The sequence below is a fragment of the Clavelina lepadiformis genome, chromosome 6 (genome assembly GCF_947623445.1).
Source record: "Clavelina lepadiformis chromosome 6, kaClaLepa1.1, whole genome shotgun sequence".
Classification (NCBI taxonomy): domain Eukaryota; kingdom Metazoa; phylum Chordata; class Ascidiacea; order Aplousobranchia; family Clavelinidae; genus Clavelina; species Clavelina lepadiformis.
Window position 1 is genome coordinate 4,468,023 of NC_135245.1, and position 27,930 is coordinate 4,495,952.

General features: G+C 40.4%; 3 protein-coding genes across 3 annotated transcripts in view; 2 read left to right on the forward strand and 1 right to left on the reverse strand.

The window, feature by feature from the left end:
* LOC143461804 (protein jagged-1b-like) overlaps window positions 1–18,245 on the forward strand; it is a 41,148-nt gene extending 22,903 nt beyond the window's left edge. Inside the window, exons 10-26 of the mRNA XM_076959689.1 lie at window positions 3,058–3,171; window positions 3,271–3,317; window positions 4,656–4,829; window positions 6,412–6,562; window positions 7,179–7,343; window positions 9,149–9,262; window positions 9,466–9,579; window positions 12,000–12,113; window positions 12,466–12,582; window positions 13,864–13,891; window positions 14,052–14,137; window positions 14,231–14,344; window positions 14,482–14,597; window positions 14,689–14,964; window positions 15,043–15,174; window positions 15,256–15,403; window positions 15,795–18,245. Of these exons, the coding sequence (XP_076815804.1) occupies window positions 3,058–3,171; window positions 3,271–3,317; window positions 4,656–4,829; window positions 6,412–6,562; window positions 7,179–7,343; window positions 9,149–9,262; window positions 9,466–9,579; window positions 12,000–12,113; window positions 12,466–12,582; window positions 13,864–13,891; window positions 14,052–14,137; window positions 14,231–14,344; window positions 14,482–14,597; window positions 14,689–14,964; window positions 15,043–15,174; window positions 15,256–15,403; window positions 15,795–17,425 (3,641 nt within the window). The 3' untranslated portion in view covers window positions 17,426–18,245. The remainder of the gene's footprint in view (window positions 1–3,057; window positions 3,172–3,270; window positions 3,318–4,655; window positions 4,830–6,411; window positions 6,563–7,178; window positions 7,344–9,148; window positions 9,263–9,465; window positions 9,580–11,999; window positions 12,114–12,465; window positions 12,583–13,863; window positions 13,892–14,051; window positions 14,138–14,230; window positions 14,345–14,481; window positions 14,598–14,688; window positions 14,965–15,042; window positions 15,175–15,255; window positions 15,404–15,794) is intronic.
* Window positions 18,246–22,351: 4,106 nt separating this feature from the next.
* LOC143462425 (uncharacterized) lies at window positions 22,352–24,860 on the forward strand. Its single transcript, XM_076960593.1, has 5 exons — window positions 22,352–22,655; window positions 22,914–23,039; window positions 23,139–23,233; window positions 23,556–23,671; window positions 23,773–24,860. Exons 1-5 carry the CDS (start codon window positions 22,408–22,410, stop codon window positions 23,773–23,775), a joined length of 588 nt encoding a protein of 195 aa, XP_076816708.1. The 5' UTR covers window positions 22,352–22,407; the 3' UTR covers window positions 23,776–24,860.
* Window positions 24,861–25,326: 466 nt separating this feature from the next.
* LOC143462945 (uncharacterized) lies at window positions 25,327–27,192 on the reverse strand. The gene is made up of 3 exons (XM_076961262.1): window positions 27,046–27,192; window positions 26,674–26,864; window positions 25,327–26,517 (listed from the first exon to the last, which is right to left on the reverse strand). Exons 1-3 carry the CDS (start codon window positions 27,179–27,181, stop codon window positions 25,996–25,998), a joined length of 849 nt encoding a protein of 282 aa, XP_076817377.1. The 5' UTR covers window positions 27,182–27,192; the 3' UTR covers window positions 25,327–25,995.
* Between the last annotated feature and the right edge of the window lie 738 nt (window positions 27,193–27,930).

Genomic DNA, 27,930 nt, shown 5'->3' on the forward strand with positions numbered 1-27,930 from the left:
TAAGAAAAAGCAAACGTGTTTTTAACGATCAAAGTTAGGGCTGTTTTCTCAATTTTCCAGCCGTCAACCGAGATACTACGCTGCGTGTGAATCGGACTCCGGTGGTAAAACAAGTAGCTTTTTATTTGCTTTACGCAGTCGTTCGTCTCTGGTTCATTTATCTTTGGCAAAATATCCAAGCCCGTTCGTGATAATGGTAATCCACGTTCAGCCGAAACAGACGTAGCCCTTGGCCTTAGCTCGTTACTCGAACCCTTTCTTCTATCGCCATTTTAAGCCCACGTCGGTGCCGATTAAATCGATTTTGGGTACTAACTAGATGGTACACAAATTGGGGTTCTCTTTGGCGTGCCGTGCTGGTTTGCACTTGACAGCACGACAGCGGCGTAAGATTACGTTGAACTCGTTGTATAATAATGGCCTTCTTGCAAAAGATAAAGCGACACCGTTGGTGCAAAGTAAGTGGTTTCAGTCGTGGGAATACGCTTCTGCGTCTGCACTAGTCTAAACTTGAACTTTAGGGTTTATTTAAACAAAGATAAGATTGCAGAATCGTCCACTTTCGCACAGAAAGACTTCTAATGCCACTCCAAAACCAGCAAGATTGTTGCAGGTTTGTGGTTTGAGTTATAATGGGGTAACATCGAGACCCACGTTCCCAGGTTTGCCTCATTTCAACGTTGGCATTGCTTGCACTGTCAAAAATTCTTGGCTGGTTTCCCTCGGACCCAAGAAGCGTGTGAAATCTCAAAATCCCAAATCCCTTAATCGGATTTGTCGTCACCCAAATGTCGTCACCCTTCACCCGAACACCTATTCAACGTGGTCACCCTTCGGGTGTCGCAGCAAAGATTGATTAGATTGTCTAGATTGAACCCAAAGGAACGAGCATGTGTTTGAAGCAACAATGTAGACCATGGTTACGTGACCTGCAGTACCTCTATCAAAAAAGGGATTTCAATATACATTTAGAAACGTGAAAGCATTCTAAAAATGCCGGGCTATTTGTGGGCCAAGACAGCCAGATAAGGTATCGGTTACAAATGTATAATTTAACAGTCTCGCTGGTACTTGGACGTGTAAGGTGGTCCGACGCCCTTTTTACTACATTTATCGGGAATAATTCCCCCCTAAGCCCGTAATAAGCCCCTTCCGTTGCCCTTACAAAGCTTACTGGATCCAAGCCAGGGCGCCAACGATGAAACAGCGCGCAGACAAACAGCACACTGATGTATTATTGATAAGGTTGTTCACTACTTTGTCACGATATACGTCGCACAAGAATAGTTGCGGTTCAGCTAAAATCCTGGAACTCCAACCCGGTTCTGAAATGCGCAGGACCGTAAGAGAGTTTTGATACGTTTAGGATATCGTATTCTCTGAAATGTTTACTCGACGCGAGATTTGAACCCGAGGCCATCGGCATCTCGAAAGAGATTAATTCGAAACAAAACGCTCGCCACTAGAATTTGTCTCACTTGCCTAAACCTTCTGATTTCAAAGTTCGGGGTTTCGCTCCTGGAATGCAACCTTCTTTTGTCCCCGGGTGTAACCAATACCACCCATCTTGCGGTTGAACCCGGAATTTTTCGCTTAATCTATTCTGGGGACTGATACTAAGTGCAATAACTCTTTAATTTGTAAAAAGGTTGAATTTACTTGACAAACAGTTAATTTGGTAACGTTATCAACGCACACTGAAAAAATTTAATGCCCTCGAATAGCTTGCTTTTCTTCTTAAATTGATACATAAACCTTAACGTAATTCAACCAGCTTGGCCAGCAATAAAGAACGATTCGAAGAGATGGAGATTTGAAAAGCACGGGCTAGTTTAACTGCTATTATCTTTGACGAGAAATCGATCCAGCAAGTGGAGGCCATTCGTCTTGTTGTTGTCGAGATCATTCGACAGCTTCACACTTGGCCTGTTTTTGTCTGCTTGCTAATCTGCCTTGTCTTTGTTTGTACCGCCAAGAAACCAGGGTCAGACGCGATTACGCCCCTCCTGATGGACCCGGGACCATCGAGCCGTAAAAAACCTTGTCTTTATTTTGTAAGTTGCAAATGATTCAGCATCCCATCTGAAACTGCAAGCTGTGAAAAATGGCAGCTGCTGTTGTCGGTGGCGGCGCCACGAAACGAAATGGTAGAGATAAGATGGCGCAATGGCGTTTACTTTGTCTTGTGGACTGTCACCCAAGCTGTAGGAAACACCGGAGTCCTGTGACGTCTAACAATAGCTATTTTGACATGAGTAAACATCGACATATCATAATTCTTAGCTCAAGTAGTTAGCTAAACAGCTTTTACGAAATTATACCGGCTGTCTAGCTTTGATTAAACATTAGCAGTCTGGACAATTTGCAAAACTCGAACATGACCAAGCAACTTATTGTCATAGCCTGAGCTTTATGGCAGCTTTTTGTGTACAACACGTCATGTGTATTATAAATCAATGCTTGTGTATTTGTTATACCTCCGTGTGTCGCATAATCTTTAACCGTCTGACAGGGTGGGTTATAGCCGCATTTAGATGAGTTTAACGTTACATTTTAACAACGTAACCATGAAATTACTTCTGGTAACACAGCGGTAATGCAGTAATACATTAAATATTCTATAATTCGGTACCTTAGCTTTCGAAATGTCTAAGCCTTGACGGTATCAAAACTAGTGGCCCAAGTACACAGTGTTGCCGGCGCTGGTCTTTGTCGTTTTCGGTGACAAATCAAACCCGTTCTGACAGCGTCCATACCTCTCAAGACGCGTTCTGGTGATACAGAGAGTAGCAAAGCGCGGGCGGAATGTGTTCGAATCTCCATTGTTCTCACAAATTTCCCACGTTGCTTGTCACCACAAAACCAAGGGGCGGCGTTTATTTTTCGAACGGTTTTGTTGTCACTGTCGATTCGGTGCGGACATAAGGGGAATTATAGGCCCGTTTAGCCAATAAACCAGACGTCTTATATACAGCATAAACAAAATCACAGTCGTCTGTCAAAGTGAGCTCGGTGTTTAAAGAGTTTTTCTCTTACTTTTTCCACTTTTTTTCGTAGATGCCGACGAGTGCAAGGACAGTCCGTGTGTTCATGCCAAAAGTTGCCGAAACCTTCCTGGAAATTATTACTGCGTCTGCGAGGACGGCTGGAGAGGGAAGAATTGTGATAAAAGTAAGTCGTATTTGGTTTTCAAGCAATTCCACTCCGACTTTTAATCCACTGGATTTTATGGTTCTTCGTCTTTCTACGTTTAATTGGATTTCTTTGTAGATATCAATGAATGCGTCGGGCAATGCAAAAACGGTGCAACATGCTTGGTAAGTGAATGCAGAATTCGATTTAAAATGTAAACAGAATTGTGACGTCACTATAGCTATTTCCCGTTTTCTAGTCCAATCCTGTTACCACACGTAGAGCGCGCCCCGTTACGCTAAGTACTTACATCATCTAGATTTACACTCGCGCGGTGGGTGACCGTAATTGTTTCGCAAAGAACACACAAAAGATCAAAAACCCTCGCCAATGGCAACCTTTACAACATAAACAAATCTGTTTGTGGCGTTGGCGCCACGTCGCTGTACTTGAGGCCAGGTCAGTCTTGTCGACGAGTGATTGATAAGTTTTAATAAATGTTTTAAATTGTCAAACGCGGGTATGAGACGCCTTGTAATCCAACGTACTTTAAACTACTCACGCACTTGTAAGCGTTACACGTTGAAATATCAGAGATTACAAATGGTATTAGGAAAGAGAAAATCTTTTGATTGAGGGCTTTAGCGCTACGGTATAATCTTTCGATGGGGGCCTGGTTTTAATATCACGGTGAAACAGTATTACACACACACACGATATTAAGATAACCAGTGTTATGTCACCTGGTGCCTGTACAAATACCAAAACGCGTTAAATTGCGCGCAACCAGTGAAAATATGTCGTCGAGTGCCTACAATGATTTATTTCGCCGACTTTCTGTCGAATAAAAACGTTAAATTGAATACCTTTAGCGTCGCCATAGAGTCTGGTAATGTCTTTTGGCCGATAGATGTTAAACTGTGTTTCTTTCTCGTCATCTTGCTTTTGTATTGCCGTATTGGATCCATATGCAATGGTTACAAAGAGCAATGGGTAGCTAAGTTACTTCTAGTGCGCGGATATAAAAGCAAAACCGCCGCCGTTTAGCTTTATGTGTGCGCAGGTGCTTCTTGTTGTTATACCAGTGTTACATTTCAAAGCTATTTGTAGTCGAGCTCTTGGTAATCGCTGCAAAATATATTTTGCGACATGTTTGCGTCAAAATTTATGACACCGAAACGTTTTTTGCCAATGTTGCATTGTGGACGGACTACTACAGCCAAAAGCATTCATGACAATCATCTTGACCGTTACAACGGTGACTCACGCCACAATGTGGTTAGGTTTTACGATTTTCCGCCGAAGATTTTTTTTATAAATGTGTTTTTATTTGGCTCTTCGGTGAACTCTGATTACGTTTAATTGGATTTCATGGATTCGCCTACGCGAGCAATTTAGTAGCGCAGCGCGACGACACAATGCTGATAACTATGACGTAATAATATCGAGAGTTGCAAAACAAAAGCAACGGTAGATGTTTCCCAAACTGCCACTTGATCTCGTAAATATTTTTTCTCCTGTAGGACATGATCAACGGCTTTCACTGCGCATGCGCAGAAGGGTTTGAGGGCACAACGTGCGAAGTCAACAGCAACGACTGCGCCGGTGACCCCTGTCTTCACGGCGGACAGTGTGTGGACAAGATCAACAAATACCAATGTATCTGTCCTGCCGGATTTTCCGGAAAGCGTTGCGAGGTAAAAATGTTATTGTTTTTATTTTGGTTTTTGTCACTTTCGGGTTAGTTTGATGGAAAAAAATTCTGCCTTTTCCAAGCTATGACTTCTTGTTTAGTGGCGTTGAGTTATTTTTTATTCGGAATTTTAATTTATTTTCGACGTTGCGATATAACTGGCTTGTCAAAAAATGTCTCTTATCGGTCGTTTGGACATTTTCAATTGTCGCCAAAGCTGCTCGCTTTTAAACTTTGACAAAACAATGATTGTATTCCAGGTTCCACCTCGTTGTTCTACCGTTGAAATTTATCGTCTCTCTAAAGGCCGTTATCAGCTCGACGAAATAACTGAAATAACTTTCGTAATTGCCTAGTTTTTGTATGTCTGTTTCGTTGTTTTCTGTCGTAATTTTAGTGGCTCATTCAAGGAAAAAGCGATTCATTTGAATTAAGGTATTAGGTTGTACGACTCCCTGTAACTACATACTATCCAACATAAAACGGCCTACGTCATATACGCCAGTAATGAGAGGGTGTCGCCTTCCTTAAATAATTTATAAATATTTTTTATTATCGCTTTGCAAAAACACGGCGGCTTTTGTAAAAAGGTGAATGCCAAACGTCACAATAGCCTGACGTTTTGGCGGCAAACCTAAACCACCAATAAGCATTTGCGCTATCTTAGCTTGTCTCAGCACATGGAATAGCGTATAATCGTGTTTTAGTTAATACAAGCATAGCCAAGGGTACTCTTCCCCTAAAATAAAACCCTTGTTTGTCTACTTGTTTGCCGCTTTGCAAGTCGAATCGATAGTGACAGCTGCCAAGCGGCAGAATGCCGATCCAGCTCGTCTCTAGTCCTAGTTATTTCTTGTTAAACATTTAATTTCTTATTTTTTAAATCATTTTTGGAATTTATTAAACGATAAAATCGTCCCCTCGTAAGGAATTACGGCACTTGTTTATAAATGCTTTCTATTCTAGGCCGGTAAGACTTGCAAGTGGGACGAAATTTATTGTCTAACAAAGTCATTATCGCGTATATTGGCCGCGTATTTTGTAAGACTTTCCTTTTAAAAACGGAAAAAATTTGCTCTTGACACGAAACGTTTGCGTAAGAACAAGCTGTAGTGACCTCTGACGTGTTGCGCAGAAGTTGCGGCAGTGTCGATCTGCGCAGTCAGTTATATCGTTTACTCAATCATTGAAGATGTATAGACGGGCCATGTCGCCTATTAACGCGTTTTATTTTGCTATTATTACCATTTGGCTTACGCATGGTCTGTATTTAGTTTTATACGCATCAGTTCAAAGCGTTCATTAAACCTAAAGTAAAGTTTCACCTGAAAAAGACCTAAACGTAATAAGCTGACTAAGTGGAAGAATCAAGCAAATCTGCAGTTTCTGTGAAGATCCCATGGGATATACATACTGTAGGTGTTGTTTAACAGTTCCTACTCGCATTTTTAGCTTTGCTTATTGAAACTTTGTCCGCGTGTAGTTAAGTCGACACCTGTTGGTTGGAAGAATGTTCGGCTTCTTGCTTCGTTGCGAGCGATGTGGAAGTGATTAGGTTTTCACGCGTATTGGTGTTGTTTTTGCAGCTCGAGGAAGGCTATTGTGAACCGAATCCATGTGAAAATGGAGCCGAGTGTTTTAACATGGAAAACGATTATTACTGCAAGTGCAGCTCCAAGTACGAAGGCAAGAACTGCTCAATATTGAAGAACGACTGCGAAAATGCTCTATGCGAAGGTAACAAAAACTTCTTTTGATAACCTTGTCATTTTATTTCTGGCATTACGTAAGCTTACTAATTTTGGAAAACGTACTTATCAATTTGAGCTGGTAATTTTTGCGGAAATTAAAAACAGATTGTCGAAGTTATTGTCGACGTCGTTATTAACATTTCGAAACCGCTGACAACAATTATTCTAGGATATCTGTGATGAAGTATTTTTTTCGAACCCGCAATTGTTTCAACCGTGAATTTTTCTCGTTGAAACGGAGGTGACGTCACAAAGAAATATAGGATTGCGTTTAGTGAGTTTGGTGAACTTACCTCATGACAACTAATTATTACTCGATAATCGCCGGTTTCCGAACTGGCAAATGGCGCGCGCTAAAACTTGCCGAACGCTATATCCCGTAATTAAGCGGGGAAGGCTTAGGATAGAACGTGAGAAAGCTAGGCTGCGGTTTTTCGAAGCGTTTATATTTGGGCAAAGAATTTGGCCGCCTCTTGGCGAAAAAAAAATCCCGAGAGACGAGCGTACATTTGTGCACAATAACGTTTCTCGCATCCGCCGATGAAAAATCTCCAAAAAAAACAGCGATTCGATTAATTTTTTCTTCGTTTTTTTGATGACAGTGATCGACAGCTGCACAATCCACGTTTCCTCAAATTCCAGCAAACTTGGCTACGTCATACAGGAATCGGGCGTGTGCGGGGCGCATGGCAGGTGTGTGAGTCTCCATGACAACCAGTTCGAGTGCAAATGCGACCCCGGTTACGAAGGCGTCCACTGTGAGCTGAGTAAGTGTCCAGAGAATAATGCTCAATTCTAGTTCTTGGTTGTGGTTATGCTTTATATATTTTACCGGTTTTAATTCTACAATAAGCTTACCTTTGGCATGTATATCACCAAGAACTAAATCAACTACTTACTATTATTAACTTTTTGTGGTAAACAATAAACCCATGGGTTACCTGCATAAACTGCGAATCACACTCGGGGCCTACCTTTGCAGATTTTGTTGTTTTAAGCGATTAGCTCTTTCAAGTCGTCAAGCGTTAAGTGTGCAACTGTATAATTGAAAACAGCTTTCACTTTTTTCAGTTTTCGCTTCGGTCTAAAGATATTTTGAGGGAAAGGGTAAAAAGCGACTGTTTTGCCGCAGGTTATCTCTCCCATGACTTTACCCTCGCTTGTTGAGGTGTCGGGTTCCGTCGCAACTTAGGCCCGCCGGGGAAGCCTTCCGCTACTGTCCAGCAGTCTTTTTTTCGGGGGGGGGGGGGGGGGGAATCTTTTAACATTATTTTTACCCCAGCGTTGAACTGAAGAAAAGGCTATATTGTCACCCGACGTTCGTCGGGGTTCCACTAATAAATGAAATTTAGAAAAGCCGTCCCCTGCTTATAACAACATAGGCTACGGTGAAGATTGATGGGTAAGGTAAAAAGAACCCCCACAGTAGCCGGACCTGCATAGCTTTCCAGGCTGACATTGCATCAGGTTAAACTTTTAGCTGATTTTAACAAAGGTCCCACTGGGCCCAATCGTGTCTATGTAGGATGTGGTTTGTTATCGGGAAATGTAATTTAATCAAGCGTTTTATAGTGACCACCGGAGCAAAATAAATGACCACGATTTCATCCAGATGAGTGTCCAGCCGACCCTGTGCTCGTAATAATTTACGTCAAAGTGTAATTTTGGTATAGGTCTACTTTTGATTTAGCCTACACAGACATATAATTTCTGTAACGCAAAGCAATTTTAAAACCATTCCAAGCAATATGACGTTTTGATAATAGTGAAAGCGATTTGTGCCGAAGTGCGTCTGACACGGATCAATAATCCAGCACTTGTGAGCTGCATGCGGTAGGCTTAAAAAAATTCGCTTTTCTTTATAAAGTCGTATGACATTGTCAAGTTGATTTTAAATAATTCATTCCTGCTAGCTGTTGAGAAATCGACGACATCAAATGCTGGCAATCTGTTGCGAAAACGAGCGCATCTCAGCAGACGACAGCTGCCGATAAACCTCACGTCTTATCTGATGCTTTTCTTTTAAAGCTGCTGCGTTTTTGGCTTTGTTTTGTTTCAAAGCCCCTCAGAAAAGAATATCGAATACCAAGTCGTTTTTTTTTCGAATGCAGCAGCAAAGTAAACGAGCGCAATCTTTTTAAACGCGGTGATGATTTATTGCGTGTGCGACTGCCGCGTAAGTATTCTGCATAATTCATTAAGATTGTTGCTTTTTAAAAGTAAACCCTTCTCATTGGGATGACGACGTTTTATTTTTGTTTTGCTCTTGCCAACCCACTTTTCATAAACATCTAGTTATTATACTCCGCAAATATCTAACTTCTTGCCATAGCCATAACATTTGTGCCTTTTAATTTAAAAGCAAAAAAAGTAATTGTGAAGATCGTTTGCTAATTACATGAACACATTACTTTGTAGTTTTCTTTTGAAAATATTTTGGTCGTTCCTAAAGTTTTATAATTGCTTGGGGCCCGTATTGCACGCCTGTACCTATACTGCTTACACAATCTTCGTATATTTACACTTTATGTGTTGGTTGGTTCATTAAATTCTTGCATTTGTCTCCCTCTAGACGTCGACGATTGCGTTGGATCCCCATGTGAGAACGGCGGCACGTGCATTGACGAAGTAAACTCGTACAAATGCATCTGCGCTGAAGGTTGGGAAGGAAAATACTGTGAAATAAGTAAGTGGCTTTTATAACCCAGCCACCACATGCCTTCATACAATCCTTATCGGATACGTTTAAAGCCAGGTCGTATCTTTCTTACCACTCTAAACCGTCAATTTTAGTCAGTGATGATAAAATCATTGGGCGAAATAACCAAGGAACTATTTCACAACACCCAGGTTGCCAGCTACCCTACTAATGTGGTTAATATTATGCAGACTTCAACGATTGCGATCCCGATCCTTGCCATGGCAGAGGTCGCTGCATCGACAAACTCGACGGCTTTGTTTGTAAATGCAGAGGAGCTTGGAAAGGGAAAACTTGCAGTTCGAGTAAGTGATTATGACGTACCCCTGCGCTAATATAGGTTGATTTGAAGTTGCTGAAAAGTGTCTTTTTTCAAACCTTCGTTTCCTGTTGTTGCAAGGCGAGCGACATAATTTGCCAGACGCAAATAGATACATTACGTGGGCGATTACATATGTTTCATCCTTGTCCAGCCACAATGACATCGGAAAATGGCATTGTCTTGCTGTGGAAAACAAAGGGTTGACCCGATGATCAAACGTGTATCATTTCTCCGTAGTAGTTCTCTTTTGTTCTGTTCTTTGTAATCTGAGGGGCTTTTAGATTTGTTGGCGTCCTGAAAAATGACTGTGTACGGTCTAATGTTGGGAACAAGGCCAGAGTGTGCTTTGCTATATGTTAAACGATCCCGGTTTTTTTACAGCCTCGGCCAGGTTTTGCGGATCCGATTTCCGACCCGGCTATTGTCTCCTATGACAGTGCCCGTCTTACTGACGGCGCCCTCCCTATTGACTCGGCCCCCGTAAGCGTCTTGGGCGGTGACGTGTCTTTATGTTTCTCGTGACACCATAAAAGCAGAAAAATCGCGTTCGAAAGTTTGTTACTTGATTTGGAATCGTTCCAGGTTTAATACTAGTCGAAGAAACTTCCCTTAGCCTTCGAGGTAATAGTAACCTTCTTCGCACATGAGAATGCGGTGCCGGCGGATTTTTCGTTTAAAAAGTGAAAAATTCAAGTCGACCCTTGAACCTCAGTCACAATATATCGTTGAACAGACACGCAAGTTGGAGACCGCCTGAGTACAACGTCATAATCACAAAATAGGCGTTACGTCACACGTCTCAAGTGCATCTCAAACACGAACATAAGCGCAGTTGAACTAACCATTTCATAACTGGTTTGATATCCGTCATTTCAACGCGCATTCAACATCGAAATTGTAGCGTTCTGTTCCAGCCCGCAGGCCTGTCCGGACCTGTTTGACCAACAGTCCACTCTCCCACGGTATTTTGTGTCTTCCGAACGGGCCAGACTACCTACGGCGGCGTCAAATCCCAAAGGGTGTATAAAGTATGTTTGGGCGAAAATTTCTTCACACGTTTTTGTTTATCAATTAAATGCCATTGTACAAAAGGCATGTCAACTTATTACTGACTTCTGTTGCAATCGCATCTGATTTGTGGGAAAATGCTGTAATATTTGTCGCTAAAACATTCCCAAACACACGAACTCTAAGATATAGGGCGTAGCATCTTAGACCCAGACAAACCTGCTGATTTCGGAATGCGCAACCCAGATATTGTTCATCAAACGTGTCACCCGCGCACATTAGATGAACAGTACAGGTTTGCATTAAACTTAAAGCAAAAATTCGAGACGTTTTAAGTGGATCAACTTTCCTAACTGTAAAAATAACATCAGAAAACGTATCCGTCTACCCTGCCAGTTCGTCACCCCTTCATGTAATTAATCAAAGTAAAAGGGTGCCTTAGTCAGCATTAGTTGTATTGTATCTATCTGCCGCATAAGAAGAGCTCGCCAAACCGCTTTTAGATAGAATATGAAACGTGTTTCTGAGTCAAACTTACGTGGCACTCAAGTTGAGTATGATTGAGTGGGTTTTACTCTTTTTTTGAGCACGTTAAACCCAAAACGTCCAGGTGCGTCGAGGCTTCGGGTTTTGACGAGGACCCAATCGGAAATTGATGCCCCATTTGAAAGATTTCATCAAAGGCTGTCTTGTTATGAGGCTGAGATGACCTTTAATTGCGATAAGCTTAAGAAATGTAGCGACGATTTGATTATGATGGAATAATGAGCTATTTAGAACCAGTCGAGACCGCCTAACACCGGTAATTAACTTTCCGTACCCGCCGCTCATGCTGTGAAGAGCTGCCTATCTGGATTATTGTGCAATACCGATCTACGACCTAAGCCTGTCTTCGCTTCACCCTTTCAATTAAACCTTTTTGATATCAAAGTTGACTAAATTATGACGTAGCCATTTACATAACGCAGGTGACAATCATCTACTTTACTCGATATACCGATGTTGCGCGAATGGTAAGCTGACAAACTGCTTATAATTTCCACATTTTCGACAAAATTCTTTTATGTCACTTGCATCATGTTTAACGCTTGTAGCACAGGAAAGCGATTTTGCGGTCGCCTTCGTCTTCGAATTGATCAACGTTATTGTCTTGTCGATCAGACTTGTGAAGCTTTTCGCAATTTAGCGAAGCGATTACTACACCTGCGCTAGTTAATAATTGCACCCTGTCTCGTTACTATGCTGGTGAATCCGGAGGTTAAATGGATTTACGTCGTCCACCTGCGAACAGGCTCCACTTTGTGTTTTCTGCTTACCCTTTACGTAAACACACAAGCATTCACGTGACCATTGTGACGAAATAATAATTCCGATTTTCGCTTGTTTTTTATGCAGAACGAGAACGTTGCGAAGAAAATACGTGCGCCAACGGAGGGCGATGCATCCCGACTGGAAACAGCTTCAAGTGTAGTTGTGCAGCAGAATGGTCGGGCAGCACTTGCACGAAACGTAAGTAACTTTTTTCAGCCTTATTATGTTGTCTATCAGTAAGCCGCCTTCCCCGTTTTAGCTCGAATATAATCGTTAACAACCTGCCATAGTCATGGAACAGTTCTGCGCTGGATTAAGGATTGTTTTCCCTATTTGCGGTCAAGGGTCGGCGGATCGGGCCATCACCAACCTTACTATACAGTTACTGGTTCACTTTTTGTCAGCGTTGTCGTTACGGGCCATTTACTTAGTCTGCCATGCATCTTCTTAACCCAAACAGCTTAAACACTGTCTGATTTGTTTCGCGATTGCCGTTTTTCTCTCCGAAATGTCGAAATTATCACCTATTCAATCGTTTTTGTCTTTCCAGGCAAAGTACCGGCATGCCTCAGTTCTCCATGTCAGAATGGCGGTACCTGTGTGGGCGACGGGGAATCTTACAGTTGCTATTGTCGGGACGGCTTTGCTGGAGACAACTGCGAAGAAAGTGAGTAAAGACATCACTTTAAACTTTATTAACAGACGCTGACGGGGTCTAATTTGACAAAACATGTCAGCAAAGACGTGGGACTGGTCACGGTATTTGAAATGGATTTTAGACATTTTTCTCCGTGTTAGCTCGTTAATTGTTTTCAACACCACCAAGAACATAACATTTTTGGCAAGCAGTAAACAAGCAAGTTAGTGAATGTCTATTTCCAGACATTAATGGCCCAATTTGCTCTCCTTAACACCTGTAATCTGATACGTCGTCAACCATGCGTGACGTGCAGTCAAGCGTAACGCTAGGCGAAGCTGCCAAGAGTTAGTGTTGGTAAAGTTACCACAACCAAATTCAATTTCTTGTGCAAACGGTTAAATAGGACGCGTTCTATCCAACAGATATGGTTATTACGCGTAAGCGGCTTTTGTTTATGATTAGAGGCTTCGTAAATTTGATACATTTTTGACCAACATTTCGAAATTTTTGATTAATCGTCAAAAAACTTTCCTGGAAGCCCCAAAAATTTATTTGTTTTTCTTAGCTTAGAGGTGCCCGCGCAGAAAGTTACACCTTTTAAGTGTAATTAATGACGAAACGTTATTGCACCTGTTAACGCGATACCTTAAAAAAACAGCCATCTAAACACTTAAATCATACGGCTAAGATTGTGCTATTAGCACACATCAGCGCGAGTTTCGAAAAAAGACACAAACAAGTATTTTCTCACCGTATTTTTTCCGCATACATGCCCATATGTGATAAGCCGCGTCAGCCCGATCTATCACCCGGCGGTGGATTTTTTGCGTTAGAAGCTAAGACTGAAGTTCGTTTATTGCTTTAAGCCTAGCGCTCGTGTAGGAGTTCCTTGGGTTAATTGCATCGCTCTTTTAACCATATAACTCTATCTGCGTGTAGTAAAAAGACAGATTGTTTCTTGTAATCCAAATAGCATAGGCACGATTGCAAAGGTTTTATTGCCACGTTTTTACTACGTCAGTCTTTTGTAGTTTGACATTCGACTTGATGTTAGAGTAATTGTCTTGTGCCGATTGATGCAAGCCATAGCGCCTGGCGATGTAAGAACTGATTGTATTGTCCGAAGGCCTGCTTAAAATAGACCGATTGTTAGCCAGACCTTTTGTCTATCTGCTGAACTCCATTGCACGTCTGTACTCTGTACTAGACATGTTTTGCGTCATTGCTTGGTTGTGTTCATCACGCTCTAAATAGGTTTATATCTTTCTTATTCGTCTAATTTGTATTCTTTTTTGTACTTTGTTACAGATATAGACGACTGCAGCCCATATCCATGGTAAGTTTCATAACCCTTTTTAAAGATTTTGTATATCTCAGCTTATAACATACATTTTTACCTATTATTTTGATGTTGTTTCAGTTACGATTCTTTCAGTGATTTTTCTACGGTTTGTAACTCCTATAATCGGACTTAATTTTTATTTTATTTTTTGCAGTTACAATAGTGGAAGATGTATCGACGGTATTAACCACTACCGGTGCGAGTGTAAGCCAGGATTTGCTGGTCCCGACTGCCGTACAAGTAAGTTACCAAATCCATGCTCAATAGCGCTCGCTCGTGTCATAAAAAACGTAAATGTGATATTGATTTGTGAAATTGCTGTTTGTTTCACAGATGTAAACGAATGCCAGTCGTCGCCTTGCTCATACGGCAGTACATGCGTTGACCAAATCAACGGCTACTTGTGCAAATGTCCTCACGGCAGAACCGGGAAGAATTGCAACGAAGGTAACTTGGAAGCATTTGTTTTCAAAACGAAAACTAGAAATGTTTACTTTGTTTTAGTCGTAAAACGAATGCAGGTATTTCTTAGTCTTGCGTTTTAAAACACAACTGCATTACGAAATAATCTTTGTTTTCAATAGTGGTGGCACCGGATAGAGTTTGCTATTTCAATGGCGTCCACTACGATGAAGGCGACAGGTGGACAGACGTCTGTAACACATGCACGTGTAGAGGCGGTCGGACGCAGTGTAGCAATGTAGGACTAAAAATTCTATTAACTTACTATTCCTTGCTACCGTGCCAGCTTAATTAACGACAAACCTAAACTTTTCTCCAACTTGTTACAGATTTGGTGTGGTTCGCGCATCTGCATGAGTCCGCGTATTGCCGGTACCTTACCATGCCCGGGCAGACAGACGTGCCAGCCGTTGTCCCAGGACGAATGTTTCACCACCGATTGTAAAGTGAAAGGGATGTGCCGCCTACACAGCCACGTTTATCCGGAAGATGGCGACCTGGGCCTACCTGAACCTTCCGCTTCCTGCTTCCCAAACGCGAAGAAACTTCCCACGAGTAACTGCGCTCGTGTCACCCTGACCTTTGACCGATTCAAGCTGCCCATGGTAAGTTACAATGGAAATGATTTTAACCCAACCTGCATGGACCAAATTGAATTCAGTTCTAACATTTTATACTTCCAGGGCGTCTGGGTCAGCGACATCTGCGCCAACGTGCGACAAATTCCCAAGTTATCCATGTACGCATTGGAGCATCCTCTAGTGGTGAGATGCGCGAAATCAGATGAAGATCCGGAAGCGATCCGAGTCACAGTGGTAGGTTAACGGTTCAAAATCTTATCCCTAGCTTCCGCACATTGACTAGAGACTGTGCTTAATTTAAGTTATTTCCTTTAGACGAGCAATGGCACGAAGGATGAAGCTACAGCCCAAGAAGCTGCGGAACTGGTCGCTAATTTCCGCTACGAACCCGCGGAATATCCGTTCTTATCCTCACTAACGGAAGTCAAAGTGGAAACCACTATTATTGAATCTAGAAACGGCGGTAAGTTAGTAGCAAATCAATCAATCTTACTGCTCGTTAATAGTTTTGTTAACTAAACAAACATGAACCTACCCATTGTAGCCAGTTTTGGCTAATGACAGATTTCTATATTGGCAATCTTGTCGAATATCTTGAAATAGATCGTAGTGATACCTTTGTCCACATGCTTAGAGGCACCATTTAAGACCTTGCTTCATTGCGTTTTGACATTGTAAGTTGACGTGATATTGAGGCCGAAACGAGCGTGAAATTACGTCGGAAATGTAAACAAAGACATCTTGTTACCTGTGCAGCCATGAAATCCGCTAGTTTTCAAATTTAATCCGCGTTTCAATGCAAAAACCTCAATTTCTTTTAAAGCTCTCTTTAATTGGCATTGTTTCATCCACAGATGCGAATTATTTGATTCCCCTTCTGGCATCCCTTGCCGCTGTCATCGCCGCCATCATCGCCTTTTCTCTCCTCGTCTGCTGGTGCATGGGGCAACGTCACCGAAAACCACGTGCAGATTACACTTCCGGCAGCCAACGCGACGACGTGGAGGATTATAGCGGAAGGGTCTCGGGCAGCAAATTGGACCCGGAATCGAATCAAGGGAAGCACCAGAAGATTTACGGCCTGGATGTACCGAAGCTGAATAACGTGGACTTACAGGAGCAGCAGAGGAGTAACTTTGCGCTGAACGTGAACCAGCTGCCAAGTGGTAAAGGGTCACCTCCTTTGAATAACGTCTTGGCAAAAAAAGTCACAACAACGGATCTGGTCGTGTCTGCCGCGACTGCCGAGAAGATGAGCGTGGATTTTGACGAGAAGAACCTCGCCAGGAAAGATCCACGACTCGAAGATGATAACGAATCCTTGAGGAGTGGAAGGGATGTTGCAAAGCGTTATCTTTACGCATCCAGTAGCACACCGACCTCAGCTGGCACGAGTTCACACAGCAGCGGGCAGCATCGTCGAAGTGACCGCATCGAGATTATCGGAGGAAAACCTTCCAGGAGTGGACTTCCTCCCGGAAGAGCAGTTCACACAAGGTTGATTCCATCCGTGTCAAACTCTAATATCCCTCATCATTCACACACACACAGTTACCAGCAGAGCATCGGGAGCGAGAGTCAGTACGATGATGTAATCGATGAAGACGAAGTCTTTGATACCTCCTCATCAATCCCAGGCAGATCATCCTATCATGAGAGCAGCCGCCTCCTGCCAGCTTGTAATTGTCGAAGAGATCCATGCAATTGCGGAGACTCATCTTGTGAAACAAGGCGGTTGTATTCGCGATCTTCAGTCCCGGATGAATACTCGGACTCAGACGAGGTTGCGATGTACATGGGGCAGAGCAATGCTCTTCCACAGAGACATAGTCATGGCAGCCGGAGACATCGGTGCCAGCGTTCTCCACATCGGCGACACGATGATGACGGAAGACGTTCCTACAGGCAGAGGTACCAGCGCCGGATCCATTCTCCCCCATCTAATTATCATGACAGCGAAGCTGTACATTCCGAGTCCGACCTCCTGGAGGAAATTGGATCAACCTCCAGAATTCCAAGCAGACACTTACCAGGGACATCGATGGACGATGCTGCTTTACCCCCGTACGAAAGTGTCGTCTCTACTGGGGAAATACGGCCCCACACCACATCCCCACCCTGCGACTGCTCGCGTGGAAGGCGGTCACCTTCCCCAAGTGGGGATAACCCAGGGCGGTACCACCAGTCCCCACCACCCTCCTATTCACAACATTATAATCGGCCCTCCCAGTCATGGAGGGGTAACCGGGAGACTGTATCTCGCCCCGAAAGTGAACCCCCTAGGGTCACACCATCATCAAGGTTTCCATACTCGCCCCAAGATTACGGCGAGTCACGGAATTATGATTCAAGTAGGGGACATCCGGGAAGACAGATCAGCGGAGCAGAGTGCAGCGAGGATCGTGCCACCTCCTCATCACCAGGAGATGATTCAACAACAGAACTTTTATCCGCTAAAAAATCACCCCACGAAGTGACTGTGTAGCGGACCTGTTTTTACCCGTTGTTGTTACCACTTTTTTAGTTTTTATTATTTATATTTAAAAGGCAAAACTGTACACTTCAGAGTGAATTACCTATATGTTTGCTTTAAAAATTCATTCATTTAACACGGTAGCTCACAACGGTTAACGATTCTTGGTTGCTAGGCTTCATGCATCCTAAATGGCACACCATGGTTTAGCAACAGCAATGGACGAATTTCTTTGCTTTATGCACTTTTGAGTTGTTAGATTTTCGTTTCTGTGCTGTGCTCCGTTTTCCTTGTAGCTGTTTTTGTTCTCCATTTTCTAAAATAATTTTTGTTTTCTTTTGCCCATTTTCGTCGTCTGTCGAGCTTAACGTTTTTCAAGATCGTGTTATATTTCAAATAATAGCTTTTTCGTTAAAAAACTTTTCGTTTCAATTTCAACCACTTCACTTTATAAGGTAACATATTTTATAGGGAGATCCCCCATGTAGGAACTGTTTTTTCACTGCCCCGTGATTATTAATGAAAAAATGGGATTTTGCTTGAAACCAATTTTAATCGCTTGCTTCGCACAAACTATAACAGCCGCCCGCCATAGTTAAATTTAAGCCAATAGCTTGCTTTTTCCCTGCTTTTATGTGTTGCTGTTAATTTTTTTAAAACAAACAATGCCTGTTTTTGGTCTTTACACATCGAAAATTGTGGTCATAATCTGTAAATATTTTCGTTCTTCTAATTATTCTTATCATAATGTTATTATCTTTTTAAGAAGTAATTATTGTGACTCGTATTACGGTTTGCTCTCTGTAAATAAAAACCAAAGCAACACAATCGACAGACGAGAAACAAAGACTGATTTTCTTCAAAAATGTGCAAGTAGCATAACAGTGTGAATTAGGACACTAACAAGGCAGCTTAAGCGTGGGACATATGACATGAAGTACCATAGTAGAGGCATAACTGGGAGGGACATCTGACCCCGGGCGCAGCCGTATGGCTAAAATAAAAAAGGGAAACTATATACCTTTGTGATTCTACGATAGAAAGTCAGCATAAAAACCCTAGTTACGCCTCTGTACGATGGAGGCATTAGGTTAACTTCAGCTTTCCGATGAAGATTTTCGTATATGTGCATTCAATCCATTAAGCAATATTACCGGATAAGGAATTTGAAGTTACAACTAGCTTTCAAGATTTCTTGTCTGAACAGAAAGATATTGTAAGCGGAATAAGTTCAAAATGCCGCGAATAATTCCATCAAAGCAGTAGGGGATGTTAGAGCCTCTGATTAATTCGAAAGTAAGAGATCCAAAATGAATCAAGAAGTGGTGGCGAGAAAGCAGTGCAGGGGTTTCACATTCTTAGAACAGATAATGGACGAACTCTCGCGTAAGTCGGTTTAACGAACTCTTTACTGGATCCAACACATGGCAGAAGTAGACAGACATGGTACGAAAGAAGCATCACCGCTAAAAATGCTGACATGGATCAAGATGTCACAATGATCGGAATCAACCCAGAGCGCCAATTACTGGTACGGCGGGAAGATTGAATACCAACTGGAATCCTACGTTTCATGCTGACTGACATCAATCAGAAAAGCTTAGAACATATCCAGAACACTGCACGTCTAAGGACATATTTCAGTTTTCAGATAAGATGAGATAATACTTTATTTAAAAAAAGTATTTCCGCAATTCATGTATGGCTTAAATCTTGTTGAAATGTGCTTCTGCAATTAAAGTATTAATAAACAAAGCATTGTATATTTTATACGTATTCAGAATAAGTATTCAGAAAGCATTTACTTGCCCATGGCCTTACATTGAGCCAGCTCGCTTACAAATATCATTTTAAAATGTTTTTAGTTTTTTGCTGCGGCGCTACAACGCTTATATGCAATTGCGTACCACGTGTTGGGACCATAAACAATATAAAACTTATAAGAAACTTGACTCCAAATTTTATGATTCGTCACATAAGGACGTGCTCTTCCCAGTCTAGCACTGTTCAGCAGCCGTCGTGCTCGCAAACGTTTAGCCGTGCAATTAGACAAACACTTACAGTCAGAAATATGTTGAACCTGCACTTGTTTTTAAACCTTGGTCTCTGGGCGAATAAATCCAACACAATTATGTTAAGACACATATGTTCACGTTCAGGCAACATGACTAGATTGCGGTAACTAGTCACCATCGTCAACTACCTTCAGCGGCTAGTCTTGGACAACAAGCACGCCAGAAAGGAGACGCGTAAATGTGTGGAAATTGGCGTCACAGCAAAGATTGAATGCCTATGTGGCACCAACTTACCGCCACATTGTCATTTGATGCGACGTGAGCAAAAGTGTGGAAAGGTTTGTTAGTTCACCACCGCCACATTTCAGTCCTGGGGATCAGCTGTAAGCCGCAACGATCAAAAGTATGCACGGGAAAAATGTTACAAAATTTGTTTATTGACAGCGAGTATGAACTACAATAAAGATGTTTATTATGAGTTAATGATAGAATATTTGTTTACAGATTTGTTAATTTTAGGATGGATGAATAGGTCCTCCAGGTAAAAATTGGTAAAAACTAGCTGCTAAAACAAGTATGTATTTGTAAATTAGCAAATGGTGAAAAGACTTCACAAACTCTTCAATATTAGCAAACTCACCAACCCTGCTCTTGAGCGTGGAAGGAAAGTAAGAGGTTGAGGTATATATTTATAAAGGCTGTGAGGTGTGCAGCCTAAAACACAAAGAAGAAACCCAGTTAGAACAGACGAACATACATTAGTTTACAACTAAACCTTGCAACTCTACCCAAACTTGATCAGGCCTCACCTTAACCTACAATTGAAAGACTGTAGGCTACGTAACTATTTATTTCGTATTACAATGCAAAACTAAGATATGGACAATAAACGAAAGGTGTATGAAAAATTATCAAACAATTTTTAATGCAAAATCAATTCATTAAGCATCAGCTTTCGGTGTATTGATATGATCTAGTGCGGGGGCGTTCAAAAGGCGGATCTCGATCCGGATCCGGATCTTTTCAACTTTTTGTGTGGATCTTCCAATGTAGTCTTGAAACAATCTTGCAGCTGAAGCACACTTCACTTTTGACTTTTACAAAGTTATTAATATGTTGTAGGCCCTACAATGTAGGGTACATTTACATAAATAAAGCACCATAAAAATTAAAGCTTGTCCAATATGTTTACTATTCGTATTTAGTGGTTCATCATGTTGTCAGGTTTGGCTGTGGTTGATCATGGCAGAAATCATTTGAACACCCCGGATCTAGTGGATCATGTCAGGCTACAACAGGCAAATACAGACACATTTTGACAAAGAAACCGCCTTGAATGAACGTGTAAATGAACATGTCCAAACCTGCTTTGTATGATGGCTGTAAAATTCATCATTGCGAAATGGATTACAGAATTACGAAATCCGTTTGTCTTTACGACTATTTGTGTTCTTACAGTGAAGGATATCTCCTGGCGTTTGGTCCCATTGAATGATTAAGGGATTCAAAACACTATAACAATATTCACAAAATATTGCATCGCGTACTAATATTAACAGCAGTTACAATTACAACGTAAACTACAAGCATGTTTTGGCATCCAGGCCGGATAGCGACTGTCAAAACAGCGACTGTCATAATGGCGACTTCTGGACTTCATAATAGCGACGTAATCAAGTGAGCGACATTCCAAACAGCGATTGTATATAAATGCCGACCGCATTAAAACAGCGACTGTTATGATAGCGAGTATGATCTGCGGCAGTTCCTTCGAGCCCTTGCTCACAATTTAGAAATAAACGTGGCTTGATTTTTATTGCAAGACTTTTGGTTGTTTTAAAGTCCCTTTTGGTTTCAATCTTTTTCTAGACCCTGAATTTTATTGCAAGGCTTGACGACTTTCTGTTGTTTGGCTTGACTAGCCTATTTCTTTTTAAATCATATGACTTCTATGGATAGTCCAAATAAAATGTTGTTTTAAAGTCCCTTTTGGTTTCAATCTTTCACTACGCAGTGTTTGCCTGTTTGTGCGTGCATACGTGTGTAGAGAGGTGTGGGGGATGGAAGGTATGTGTGGAGGGGGTGAAAGAGTGCGTGTGCGCGTAAGCCTTGGATTTAATAAAAGAAGTGAGGTCGCTGTTGTGGCAGTCGCTGTTTTTGATGAATCGCTGTCGTGTAATCGCTTTATTGACAGTCGCTGTTTTAAATGAATCGCTGTCGTGTAGTCGCTCTATTGACAGTCGCTGTTCTGACAGTCGCTATTTGGAACCCGAGCCGCATGTTTTACATAGATAGACTTTCAAGACAGTTGTTTTAAATTCTGTGCTTTTTTCCTTATACATATACAAGTAGTTCATACTACACAAGCTTGCTATTAGATACCGAAATACGGCTGAAAAAGAGCGGTTTACAGGACAAGCTTGCATGTAGTATAGCAGTTTGCAATCATTGCTGTTTAGCAGTTAAACATTAATAGCTGTTTCATGAACGCAATTTATTAATTCCCAGCCAACACAGTTTCTAAGTCGTTTGTTTTACGGTGTGTTTGATACAGCACCTGACCGGAACAGTAAGTATTAATTAACACATTTGCAATAACATAAAAAGTTCATTCAAAGAAATAAGGTCATCGTGGACACAAATTCAAACATTTTACCATAAGACCACTGTCGGTGAGAAAGAAACCTCAACTTATCAAACAGCAAAAATAAAATAAAAGTTTAAGATGAATTTATTGAAATTATTTTAAACCAGTGCGTTTATAATAAATAGTAATTATGCCATTTGTTTAAGTCTGCGTTCCCAATGGCAACATTTAGTCAATTTAAAACTGTTTTTAGCTTGTTTCATAATTAGTGTGTAAACAGTGATTATTACAAAAAGACAATAATTAACATTTTTCTGCCACCCTTCTAGAATTTGTTGTAACAACTGCAATATATCTAATTAGGTGGCTTAGGTTCAAACTTGATCGTTAAAATGAACAAATCTAATTTCAAACAAAGTATTTTGGTTTTGGAAGCCATAGTGCTGTTTTGTTCACTTACTAACGCCATTTATGTTACACCGCAACCTCGAAACATCTACGAAGATAGAGAACTTGAAAACCCTTGTGAGCATGTCGAAAGTGGACCTGACCATCGGACTATGTACGTGGTCGAACGAAATGGAATAACCTTCGCATGCTGCGCCGCCAATCGAAATCAGCGAATAGTGGAAGATTGCAGGTACGCAGCGTATATAAGCTGATATTCTGTGGGTGTTTCTGGTTAAATAGCATATCTGTATTAAATTCAGGAGTAAAATGCTGTATAGTAAAAATGGGTGTTACGACTTACAAGTAATAAAAACCAACATTGAAGCCAAACTGAAAGAAATTTAAAATACGTGCGCCTGTTAATTATTTTGTCTTTACTTTTTGATCTAGTCGTGTAATTAGGTCTAATTATTTATTCTAATGTTTATAGTAACATTGTTTTTGTTAGACCTGAAGAACCCTGGACCACTAGGACCGAATATTGTGCCCCGCGCACACAAATTGAAAATACTGCCCACAACGAAATTGATTGCTATCCGAAAGACCTCGATAGTAAAGATAACAACCAAACGGAGTAAGTGTAACATCTTACTGAACAAATCGATTTTTACGATTGGCCATAAAAATTAGTACTAATACGCTTGTTAACTCTTAATTTTTTAAACGATTGCAGCATATCTGACATTAATGTTACTACTAAATCTGAGATTGTGAAGACTTCCGACGGAAAAGAAGACAAAAGCAGCTCAATTAAAAAATCTGAAGAAGGTATTAAAAGAAACTGTGTATATAGTGTTTGCTTTGCTATAGTTTTATTTTGCTATTTTTGGATTAAAGTAGCCAGGTTAGTCGTAATGAGGTCATTACTGTTATTGTTTTCGCACACGTCTTTTTAGCTTTTGTCATTTTGTCCGTACATGAGTTAGCGCATGTTGATAGCTACAATTGGCGAAAATTTAAAAGCTAGAAAAATGGCCCCTTTATGGCAAAAATCGTAATAAGATCCAGCTGAAGACCTAAGCGAAGTCACGTATTGCCTTCTGTCGTGCCAATCTCTATTTTTAAAAATAATTGACGTGATTTTTAATAGAATCTTGCGTCGCTGCTGTGGTAGTATCCGTTGTTGGGACGTCGAGCCTCTTCATTTTGATGATTATTTTAAGTAAAAGTTGCTTGGAAAAGCAGAAACTTTCTCGCGACCAGCAGGTATATGTTGAAAGTTCTTTTAGTTTTTGGAAGTTAACGTTCGGTTACAACTGCATTTTGCTTCACAAATGGCTAGTATAATAGCACTTTCTTTTTTGCAGTAATTGAAGATTAGACAAATGTTAAAGAAAGGTCAAGTTGAAAATAAACGGATTTTGTAAATATATTAGATAAGCGCAATCATGAAACGACAAGAAATTACATGACAATTTTACAAAAAGTTTTTCTCAAAAGATTGTAATTTTCTAAATTTTTTTTGCGGATTGGCGTGTAAGCTGTTCACGATTTTTCTTCAATTCTGGCTAATGAGGACCACGGACATTTTCACTGTTTAGGACATTTTTAATGAAAAGAAATGTTTGTGTGCCTGGACATGGAATTCCTGGAGAACGCAGCTAACGGTCATCCTGGAGAACCCATTTCAGTCTGTATTCTTCAATTTCCCGCGTTTTCTTAATTTAATTTATGTTGTTTTCAAACGATAGTCAATATTGCTTTGGCAAACTTCACAAATATTTTCCTAAACCCTAGTATGAAAAACGTGCGTTAAGTCTACAGTTATCGTCAAAATGTTTTGTCACTCCCTACAGTTTACATACACTATCTAGTTTTCTAATCAATATTGGTCTACACAACTAAACGTTTCAATGCATTTAGTTTGATGTTTTGTTGCTTATGAGCTGGTCACCGTATTGCGAGAATCTTTGCCTGTATGAATTTCTGGAATTTCCATACCTATGACAGTATTTTTTGCCTATACTAGAACTAATACACAAAAGAATAATGTCATTTTCAGAAACATTGCCATAGTAATCATTGCAGTCGTTATTGCTTGTATTGGGTATGACAAATTGAAGGTGTTTTAGAGCATTGACACTGCATCCAATGTATGTTTTATTTATATGATGTGCGCCGTATCCTTTTGTACATTTTTGTATTTAGGTTATTAGCAGACTTTTGGCAAAGTTTTTTGTAAGTTGAGGAAGTTATTTTTTCATTGGCGAACGTCTCCCATTTTTCTTTGCATGGTATAACGCTCTTGAATATACCTAAAGATTTTGTTTTTGTTTTTTTCTACGCATCGAAGTTGTGGCCATATAGTCTGCATATACTATACGCTTTTCTGTTATAACATCCATCATAATGTCGTTGTATACTTTTTGAAGAAGTAATTGTTGATTTTAGAAGCATCAAAGATTGTTTGTTATTTTTTCTGGTTTCGATCATGGGCTGGTTAACATTTAGAAATTTGTAAGAGCCGAAATAATTAGAATGTTTACAACCACTAGACTGACTAGACAGTTAAAACAAAGTTCATTGCTGACCAAATAATGAGAAAAGGATTACATTTGGGAGGCTTCGATTCTAGAAAGAAAAAACAACATCCTTTTGCTTATCTGGACCCGACCAATAGAACAGTGCTAGACCACTAGTTACCAATTTGAACTAATAAGCTCGAACAAAAGCAACAACAACAATATTGAAAACCAGGAAACAGCCAAGTAGGCAAAATGTATTATTGCATCTCAATATTTTCTATAACCACGAAAGGTCGACAACCACTGGCCTATATAAATGCAGACATACATAAATACACGATTTTATTAACTTACAGGCACAACTATAACTGGCTTTGAAAGTATTTTGTCTTTTAACAGATATGTTGCCGAAATAAATTCGAAAAAAGCCTACTGCGCATGTGCAAGGGCTTCGTTCAGAAATATTTGTACAGTGAAAAAATCCCGGGTGTGCATAAGGTAAATAATAATTTGATTTTTCGAGATTCTGAAGATATACCGCATCATACTATATAATATATAGTATATATCGTTCTATTAGAATTAACAAGTAGAAATTTTTCTATTCCAAAATATCTTGCGAACAGGTTCGACATCTTGTAATGCTTGAACGGTAAGTTTATGTGGTGTAAGCCAACGATGATGAGCTATCTATATATATGCTACAGTAGATTACCGAGGCGAGACCAGGGGTAGCCTAATAGACGCCAAATTCTATAACAAAATAGCTTAAGTTATAAGAAGATATTAGGTTACTATTGCAACGTTAATGCCATTAACACACTGTACAGTGCTACTTTTTTCAAACAAAATAATTAAAAAAGATCCACAAGAAAGCGGTTTGTCATAGTGGTCTGTAATTTACTCATTCTATTCAATTCCGAGTTAACGAACTTCCACTGTATTTTTAGACACTTTGTAAAAAAACAAATGCGCATTTTCACGATAAATATACAGTATAATTAGGCTATACTAGAGATTAAGCTTTTACATCTGAGTACAATAACACTTATCAATGAAGGAAGGTTATACACCACAAGGATCATAAGAAGTGGAGGGCGTAGGAAGAAGAGGAGTAGATGAAGATGAAAAGAGTTTCTCATCGTCCCAATGCCGCATCGTTGCGATGCTCGCCAGCTCAGCTTTGACGTTTCGACCCGATCCATTAATGACCTGACAAAATCGGCTTAGTGCATTTTGACCGAAATCGGCGGAAGTCAACTTGTATTTTGACTCCAAATCATGATTCTGCTGGAGGAGTGTCGGTGTTGGATTCCACATTCTCGGATGGCACGGAAGTCCAGCCAAAGTGAAACGATGTTCGTTTGGAAATGACGGTTGCATGGGATAAAAAGTCCAAGGGAAGTTTCCAAATACAGTTGGAAAGATGCTCCCAGAAACCGAAGTACTTCCGTTATCACTTTGTGATTTAGCAGGAGTCGAGTTATCTTCAAAACCGTTTGAATTAAACTCTTTTGTTAGGCCGGGCGTATTTGTCAGTTGCTTTTGTTGCTTTCGACATTTCGCTCGGCGGTTTTGAAACCAAACCTGCAAAAAGTTAGCATTTACGTCAAAATGTTATATGATTTGATATAAATTCACGAATGGGAAATGTGGATAAATAAAACAAGATCACGTCAAAATGACAGTTTCCAACACGCATATCGACGCACAAAGATACAGCTTTGCTAAAAGAATTAAAACCTGTATTCGAGCTTCAGTCAGGCGAGTTCGGGCAGCCAAAAATTCTCGATGAAGGATTCCCGGATAGTGAGTGGTTTGAAAGGCGTCCTCTAAGATTGCGATTTGCTCCGGGGAAAATCGGGTACGATTGCGCCGTTTACTCATTTCAGTGAAAGGGCAAGAGATGTGGAAGCCGTTTATTGAACTTCCCTCTGAAATTGTTTCACAGTGAAAGCAATCATTTTAGTTGAGCATATTTTGAAAAAAAAAAACATTGAAAATCGCAAAGTGCGCTGCTTTAAATTTCATAATTGATAAACAAACTAATATTAATTGTTTAATCTAGTTACTTATGACGGTTTTGATCACAATTTCAGTGACTTTCTAACTTACTCCAAAATAGCTTCTCATGGTCCACCTCACTTTTTTCATTCCCAAAAGTATTTTTCAACTCTTCATTTACATCTTTAATTGTAGAAGCATCTGCAGCATCCACATCTACGTTGTTAGAAGTCATCTTTCTAGACATGAACACACTCAAGTTTGTCTAAAATTTACCGGTACTTTTGGTATGTTCAATTTATATGAAGCTTGTGTTGTTACTTTTTTCAACAATCGTTCTTCGATTAATAATAATCTTTCTTTTTCGTTAAGAGTATTCCCGGTTGATTAAGATGTTTGTTAAATGATAGATCGAAATAAATTTTAAATATGCTCATTATGTCAGACCTCAATCAAACGTCTGCCAGAAATCAATTGAGATTTTTTCAAATCGTTAACAACTTGGTTGTCAGGTCTCACCTGGGACACAACCTGGTTTTAAGGCTGATTAGGAAAGGATTAAAGTAACTATTTACTTGGTCTTTTCTTGAATTTTGGTGTTTGTAAATTATTTTGAAAAACAATAAAGCCATCCTTTGTAATTATTAAGGTTAAGCTGTAATTAGTTGCATAATCGATTGTTTAGTTTGTTGTTTGTAGAACCCGTGCTACGATGCGAGGTTAGATGAAGATAACAATATTGACAATACTTCAAAAGTCTGCACTTTCCATATCTGATGCTTTTGAACCATATACACGTAAAATTTGTTACCAACTACATATACAGTTATAAATTGCTTTAAATTGTACACTTGTGATCGAAACATAAACGAAGAAAAAATAATTCTGATAGGAAGAAAAATTTGCAAATAAAAAGAGCTCCTACATCGGCCATACTAGCTCCGCGGAAAAGCGACCTGCTGGGCCACACGTTGACATCACACAAACGTATTAAAG